This window comes from Toxorhynchites rutilus, chromosome 3, assembly GCF_029784135.1.
Source record: "Toxorhynchites rutilus septentrionalis strain SRP chromosome 3, ASM2978413v1, whole genome shotgun sequence".
Lineage (NCBI taxonomy): Eukaryota > Metazoa > Arthropoda > Insecta > Diptera > Culicidae > Toxorhynchites > Toxorhynchites rutilus.
This window is the reverse complement of record NC_073746.1, coordinates 224,964,403-224,972,624: the sequence shown is the minus strand read 5'-3', so window position 1 is coordinate 224,972,624 and position 8,222 is coordinate 224,964,403. Positions and strand designations below refer to the sequence as shown.

The 8,222-nt window shown below is 39.3% G+C and overlaps 1 protein-coding gene across 2 annotated transcripts; it reads left to right on the top strand.

Annotated features, from left to right (window-relative positions):
* Positions 1 to 4,123: 4,123 nt before the first annotated feature.
* On the top strand, positions 4,124 to 6,785 carry LOC129777211 (uncharacterized). 2 transcript variants are annotated; one of them, XM_055783353.1, is made up of 5 exons: positions 4,124 to 4,490; positions 4,551 to 4,783; positions 4,844 to 4,995; positions 5,053 to 5,071; positions 5,966 to 6,785. In XM_055783353.1, the coding sequence occupies exons 1-5, from the start codon at positions 4,425 to 4,427 to the stop codon at positions 5,970 to 5,972; spliced, it is 477 nt and encodes a 158-aa protein (XP_055639328.1). In that variant the 5' UTR covers positions 4,124 to 4,424; the 3' UTR covers positions 5,973 to 6,785. The 2 variants fall into 2 exon arrangements, with proteins under 2 accessions (XP_055639328.1, XP_055639327.1); XM_055783352.1 differs by having other exon boundaries at positions 4,126 to 4,490; positions 5,053 to 6,785.
* The last annotated feature ends 1,437 nt before the right edge of the window (positions 6,786 to 8,222 follow it).

Below are 8,222 nucleotides of genomic sequence, written 5' to 3'. Positions count from 1 at the left end.
ATAATCTGCCAGTTCCTCTGGGAATTTTCAAAATATATTCATGTGAAAGAGTTTAATTGAATGTTGTCTATCCATGTTACACTGTGACCAAATATGTTTCAATCAAGTGCTATTAACAGGTGGTTATCGAGTTGGCATTAACCACTGGTGGGCTTCCAGTATCGAGGAAAATGTGGAAATATCTAATCGTTACTGAAAATAATCTGCCAGTTCCTTTGGGAATTTTCAAAATATATTCATGTTAAAGAGTTTATTTGAATGTTTTCTTTCCATGTAACACTGTGATCAAATACATTTGGTTTTGTGGTTTTTCAATCAATCGCAATTAACAGGATAGCTTCAGAAGATTATTCTTCCCCATCAGTAGGATATTTCCGTATCCAATATTGTATGCGCCCGCAATCGATTATTGCTCAGTCGCCGAAAGTTCCGAGCTCAGAGAGTTCATTCCCCTCTAGTTTGCCTTCCAAATTGCCATCGTAAACCACACCTTCTCTCGATTCAATCACACACAAAAACAATACTTAAGCGATATTCTGGTGGTGAGACACATTCATTTTTCGTGAGGACATCGACAAGACAACATCGTTGCCTAACGTGCTGGAGGAGGTGGACGGCGAAGGATCGACACATACACGCGCAGAACTCTTTCCGTTAGGATGCCATTCAGCATCGAGAAAGTTCCGGAAAGATCTAATCATTGCTGGAAAATAATCTGCCAGTTCCTTTGGGAATTTTCAAAATATATTCATGTGAAAGAGTTTAATTGAATGTTTTTATCCATTTTCTATCTGTGACCAAATATGTTTCAATCAAGTGCTATTAACAGGTGGTTATCGAGTTGGTATTAACCACTGGTGGGCTTCCAGTATCGAGGAAAATGTGGAAATAACTAATCGTTACTGAAAATAATCTGCCCGTTCATCTGGAAATTTTTAAAAATATATTCATGTGAAAGAGTTTAATTGAATGTTTTCTATCCATGTAACACTGTGACCAAATATGTTTCAATCAAGTGCTATTAACAGGTGGTTATCGAGTTGGCATTAACCACTGGTGGGCTTCCAGTATCGAGGAAAATGTGGAAATATCTAATCGTTACTGAAAATAATCTGCCAGTTCCTTTGGGAATTTTCAAAATATATTCATGTGAAAGAGTTTATTTTAATGTTTTCTATCCATATAACACTGTGACCAAATACATTAGGTTTTGTGATTTTTCAATCAATCGCAATCAACAGGATAGCTTCTGAAGATTATTCTTCCCCATTAGTAGGATATTTCCGTATCCAATATTGGATGCATAAAACCTTGTGCCTCCAACGTAACGCTCTCGTTTTCGAAGTTCTCCAAATATTCATTCATTCAGAATGAATTCAGATTCAACTTCATACAAATGATCTCTAAATCAACGATAGTCCAACGTCACCCTTGCGGTTATACCATAGATATAACCCACTTCCTGTTTTTTTGAACAGAAATCTATTTTCTCTTGAAGTCCGCCTTCGATTTGACAACTTTTGGGTTCTTCCGGAGGGCCTACTTCATAATCGCCCAATATTTCTCTATTGGGCGAAGCTCCGGCGCGTTGGGCGGGTTCATTTCCTTTGGCACGAAGGTGACCCCGTTGGCTTCGTACCACTCCAACACGTCCTTTGAATAGTGGCACGAAGCGAGATCCGGCCAGAAGATGGTCGGGCCCTCGTACTGCTTCAATAGTGGTAGTAAGCGCTTCTGTAGGCACTCCTTAAGGTAAACCTGCCCGTTTACCGTGCCGGTCATCATGAAGGGGGCGCTCCGCTTTCCGCAAGAGCAGATCGCTTGCCACACCATGTACTTTTTGGCAAACTTGGATAGTTTCTGCTTGCGAATCTCCTCCGGAACGCTGAATTTGTCCTCTGCGGAGAAGAACAACAGGCCCGGCAGCTGACGAAAGTCCGCTTTGACGTAGGTTTCGTCGTCCATTACCAGGCAAGGCGGCTTCGTCAGCATTTCGGTGTACAGCTTCCAGGCTCGCGTCTTCCCCACCTTGTTTTGCCTTTCGTCGCGGTTAGGAGCCTTCTGAACCTTGTATGTACGCAGGCCCTCCCGCTGCTTGGTCCGCTGGACGAATAAACTTGACAAATTCAGTTTATTGGCGACATACCGGACCGAACTTCTCGGATCACGTCTAAACTGCTTGTGATCTACTACGCGCTTGTGATCGTTTTCACTGACGGAGCATCCATTTTTGCCGTTCATCACCTTCCGGTCGATGGTTAGGTTCTCGAAGTATCGTTTTATTACTCTGCTGACCGTGGATTGGACGATTCCCAGCATCTTACCGATGTCTCGTCACATCGAGATTCTCCGGATTCTCGAAATGAGTGCACAGGATTAATTCACGACGCTCTTTTTCGTTCGTCAACATTTTTCCAAATTTACGAAAAATCGACAGTGAAGCATGGCCAACGTGATCTATACACTCTTATCTTATTTTCTGCCGTTTCGTTACTAAGTTGGTTAGGGGAGCGGTATATGAAAACAGTACGGAAGAAAGCAGAAGGGGAATTATTGCCTTGAAGCGTGAAAGAGACAGACTGATCACGAGCGAGCTTGGGCACAAGCGTATTGTGTTTTGTTTACAAACAAAACACAGTAGACTTCCAAGATGGCTGAAGAGTGGTTTTAGCAAGTTGGCCTACGTGCCTTGATCTGATTATAAGCGAAAGCTGAAGATATAGTTCCTAAAAATTAAATTTCTACAGCGTTTTTTCCGTGATGCAATTTGATGTGACACCCTTTATGTTCAAGTGTTGCCATATATTGACAATATACGACATTTCTTTTTCCCCAACCCTTCTTCTTCTTCTTCAATGGCACTAACGTTCCTAGAGGAACTTCGCCGTCTCAACGTAGTATTACTTGCGTCATTTTTATTAGTACTTAGTTGAGATTTCTATGCCAAATAACACGCCTTGAATGCATTCTGAGTGGCAAGCTCTAGAATACGCGTGATCACAGTGCAAGTCGGAGGAAATTTCTTTGACGAAAAATTCCCCCGACCAGAACGGGAATCGAACCCGAACACCCGGCATGTTAGTTATGACGCTAACCACTCGGCCAAGGGAGCACAACCCCAACCCCCAACCCTATAATATCCAATTATTTTCAGACACAATTCTCGTTCCAGATTTTTCAATCACTTGCAAATAACCTGTTTCTCCACTACACTCCACTCCACTGTTACTGAAAATGTAATGAAATGAAGTCATATCAAATCGGACTATTCATTCCTTGAGTTATTCGCTTACTCACTAAGCTCTCGGAGCATCTGCGTAATCCTGATGGTATACAAATCTCATCTATTGGCCAAAACTGGCCGCTTTTGGACGATTGCTTTCTCAATCCCATTGTTGACAGTGCAGGACCGTTTGTCCATAAGGATTTCTTCAAGCCATATTTGAGTGACTCCGAAGAGTCTTTTGTGCGATTTCAGGTCCTGGGCAATCGAAACAGTGCTTCTATGATAATTGCACTTGATGATTTTCACTGTTTCACCGACGCTTACGACAATTGGAGATGATGCATGTCTGATATCGAATTTACCGGAAAGGAATCGATGAAACCAAAAGTTACATTATCAAAACCATCAACACTATTCATAATTCAGTCGCCTGGTTTGTGTTTTCGCCTTTATCAAATAAAAGCTCTAAAATATATTTCAGTATTTCCTCTGTGTTAGTGTCTATCTTTGACACGCAATCACAATATCTATCCTTCATATCAATTATCCAAGGCCAGGACCAGGAAGCCGTCAATTCCTTTGTCAATACTAGCGTTCTTTATTCAAATAACTATTAGAATGTTTAATCTTTGTCGTCCATGTTATCATCGCTGTAGAAGAGAAAAATACTACCCCACAGTAGAATGTTTTTTCATCTTTGATATAAATTTCATTATTCGAATGAATGTATGATAAGTGATAATTATGACCAATATTTTCAAATGTTTACACATTCCGAGTGAATGACAGAACGCAGATATTTATAAGTCGGCAAATGATAACTCCTGACTGGTATCGAGCAAATTTAAATAAAACCTTACAATCGATATATTCTATCATGGCAGATTATAGTAGCATCACAAAACCTTCTGTGAACCGACGCTTCGAATGTCTGAAGCGTCCGCTTACAAAAGCCTTGGCTAGCGGCTTCAACCATAATATTCTAGCCCACGCCAATTTGCTTCGAATGCATTTTCTCAGAGGTGAAAACCAAAACACAAGCCTCATGAGTGACCTAAACGAGTGCAGTTCTACGTGCTTTTCCCAAAACGTATAATCGCCTAACCGTTGTCTGGCCATATCTGTTTGAAATGTTGAAGAAGAATTTATAAAACAGCTACTGTAGCCCAGAAAGAAAACAGTTCACTACAATTTCACGATGAGCAATTTATTTATTGTGATTGGTTCAATGTTGTTTGTGGTATGCTGGCTAGTGGAAGCCAAAGTACAAGTGATGAGTGTGGAGAAAATACAATTGAGTTAAGATGTCTCCTCTTTATTTTAGCCACAAGGATGCTACAGTTGTGGATCGTCACATAAAGAAATCACTGAGAAGTGTTGCAACAAGTGTGAACTTTGTCGAGTCAGTTTCGACGTTGAGAAACCGGCCGATCCGGAATGTGTCAAACCTCGGAATTACAGCTACAATGTGCAACATTTCAAAACAAATTGTCGCGAAGAAACTTTTGATACATTGAACGCGGAAATTGAAGCTCCACCAGATCCAAAATGCCCAAAGTAATTAGTGTAAACTTGTGACGTTTGCTTCAATTGTTAATTTAATTTGAACCCTACCAGATACCATCCTAAATATTATCGTGTGAAGAAGCCACCTGTGAAGTGCTTTTCGGCAGAATCTGAAACGCATGATGTTGAGATAGATGTACCGGTTCACAAAAAGCGCTGCAAAAAACTGAAGTTAACGGCGAAAATTGATTACAAACCAAGACGTTAGTTGACATAATTCTATCGGTTTTACCAATCTTCTAATTTCTAACGTTTTGCAGATTGCGAGTGCGATTGTGGGTATGAAAATTATCATAATAAATCTCTTTCAGCAAATGCTATATGTCCCTATCCTGTCGATGAATACGGTCACAAAATTCTGACACGTATTAAACGCTCCGAGAACCATATTGGAATATTTAAAGAAGAATATTACCATCGAAATCAACGACGGTTTCGCAAACGATCCAAATCGGAGAACCCCCTTTGCATGGAAGGATATGTTTGTAGATGCGTTCCAGAAAGTGATAGCGAAAAATTGTTTGTAAAAACTCCTATAACCACAACTACAACTACCGAAGAACCTATGGTTGGGAATTTTCTAAATATATTCAATGAAGAGCCTGTCTACATTGGTGGAGGAGACCCTCCCTCGTACGAGACTATACGGGAGCGTCTAGAAAGAATAACTCCCGGCAACGAAAAACAGTCAACGGTCGAATTAATCGCAGAATTGGGAAAAATTTACTACGAAATATACAAGAACAGAGGGCATCGGAATTATTCTTTGCCAATCAAATATGGTACCAAAACTATTCAGTATGACGATCAGGGATTACGGACGTATGATATACAGCCGGTGGATGGTGAATATGAGCCATCGGCCTGGAATGCACTTGCCGGTTTCACAAATGAAATGTTCGGTCGTTTCATGGACAATAGAATTTCGAGACTCCAACAAAGAAGGAAACTTGGATTTGGCATTAATAATCAATTACCCCAGAATTCCTTCATGCAGCTTCTGAACACGTTTAGGAGGGAAAAACGACGACAGTGCCGAGATAATCGATTATACAAAAACATTTCATAGATGACGTTCTTTCATTGCAGCATTATCTATTCAGTTAGATTTTATATGATTATTAAAAATGTTATTTGAATACTCCAACTAATGTATGAACTATTTTCATCTAGCGAATGAGGACAACCGACCCGGACTTACACCGTTGAGGATCACGACCAATACATCTCCAGCATTATAACGATAATTAATCGACATATCCTTGATTGACGTTTACTTACAAATGGATGGACTTAACTCGAATCACGTACCGTCGATACTATACAAAGCTTGACAAGAGGATAATAAATAACAACTGAGATCGGAACAAATACATTAATAACAACATCCGAAATAATTCAGTAAATTCATCCTTTTTTCATTATTCGTTTTTTTTACAGGCTCAGTTACATAAGTTTGAAGGAGCCAATTTCTCACTATATTTTTATAACTATACGAGGGCGGGCCGATAAGTTCTTAGCCTCATCGCCCGATGTCAAAATTTCAGCCGAATCGGACTCATAGTTTGGTTGTGACCGTTTGTGGAAGTAGGCGTGTCCGCGGATTTCAGAAAAATGGAAAAAATGGATACCGCCGTCGCCACGGCCAAATTGGTAAAATTGCACTACGAACTGCTGCCCCATCCCCCGTATTCTCCAGATTTGGCCCCGTGCGACTTTTTTTTGTTTTCAAACTTGAAAAAGTCACTCACCGCGCAAAAATTTGAGCCGAATGAGGAGGTCATCGCCACCACGGAGGCCAGACCTCGAGAAAAAGTATTTTTCAGATGGATTAAAGAAGTTGGAGCATCGCTGGGTCAAGTGTATCGAGCTAAAAGAAGACTATGTTGAGAAATAAATCGGCATTTTTCCAAAATTTCAGTTTTTTTTTGTAGGCTAAGTATATATCGGACTGCCCTCGTATATAAAAATACTAATTCATATATATCTACAAATATGAAAAGAACTGTGTACTACAACATCTGAACGTAGGAGAGTTATAATAATATTTTAATAATATTTTTTTGTCTTTGAAAAGCAACCAATGTTTTCACACCAAATAATAACTTAATTTATTAGGTACTAATAACCATCAATTACATTTAGTTTTGTATAACTTTATTGGGCAATAAATTCGATTTAAAGCAACTATGTTCGGAAAGAAATCTGTCATAGTAGTAACTTCCGTACCTCTCACGCAACACAAAAGTAACGAGTTCAATTCTCACTCCCGACATTCTTCTGAAATGTGGATGTTAAGTGACGAACCAATGTGTTTTTTTTTATTTTATCCCATTTGTTTATTTATTTAGGCTCATTTGCATTCTAGCTGTAACAGAGCCGGGTTTTATTTGTGTACATGTTGTAAATTACAAAGTAGCCATTTTAGGCGTAAAAGTATGTCTTCTGTTCCATTACGTATGGCAAATGAGACAGTAGTAGCCATTTAAGCGTAAGAGTATTTCGTCTGTTCTCCCATTGTCCAGCGGGCCGGACAGCGGAGAAAGTTGATATGATTGTTATTAATAGCACAACAGACCGACTTTTTTTTATTGTAAGCTGAGCTCCCCCAGTAGCAGAGCTTGCATGATGATTGTTGCGTGGATGTAGTTATTCTATAACAACACAAAAAGGTGGTCAATTGAGAGTTTTGAACTCACGATCGATCGATTAGTAAGCGAACGCGTATCCAATGTGGCTACGAAGACCCCCAGGCCAGAGTGTTGAAAGTCACTATAATACAGAAAGAAAAAAAACTATGTGCGGGGAGTACATAACCTAACATAACCTAAAATGTAAGAATACCTATCAAAATACAAAAATATGTATTACTTTGATAAAAGAACACACATTATGATGTAGGAGAAAAAAACATTGGATTGAACCTCCTACAGATACAAAAATACAAGTTTTGGCCAATGTTTTGGCTCGACGATTTTTCGATCTTTAGTTATTTCTCGAAAAATGGAAGATCGGAAAAAATAACTCTTGAACACTAGGGTTTCTTTAACGCCAATAAACAAAACAACACCAATAAATTTCGTCAAATTTTTTTTTCTAAAGCTTGGTCGTTAACGGGTTAATTTGATTGAAGTGTTAATAATCAATATTTTTATCGCATTGTAAATGTCGAATTTTGCCATTTACCGGAAGCGTGCTTGACGAAGCATACAAACAATATGCTCCATCAGGAACGATTTGTGAAAAGTGGCTTGAACGATTCAGAATCAATGATTTTGATAGAGATGATATACAAAATGGAAAGCCACCGAAAGCATTGCAAGACACATAATTGGAAGCATCTACTGTCTGAAACTAGCACTGATAAACGGTACCGACTACAATTAAAACGTTTGAATAGTGCTCTGAAAGCAAAAAAGCCAGAATGGGA

Excerpts from the sequence above, each read along its gene's own strand:
- LOC129777211 (XM_055783352.1), top strand. The coding sequence starts at position 4,425 with ATGAGCAATTTATTTATTGTGATTGGTTCAATGTTGTTTGTGGTATGC. Across the intron at positions 4,491-4,550 it reads GCTGGCTAGTGGAAGCCAAA|CCACAAGGATGCTACAGTTG; the intron begins GTACAAGTGATG and ends TCTTTATTTTAG. Across the intron at positions 4,784-4,843 it reads CCAGATCCAAAATGCCCAAA|ATACCATCCTAAATATTATC; the intron begins GTAATTAGTGTA and ends GAACCCTACCAG.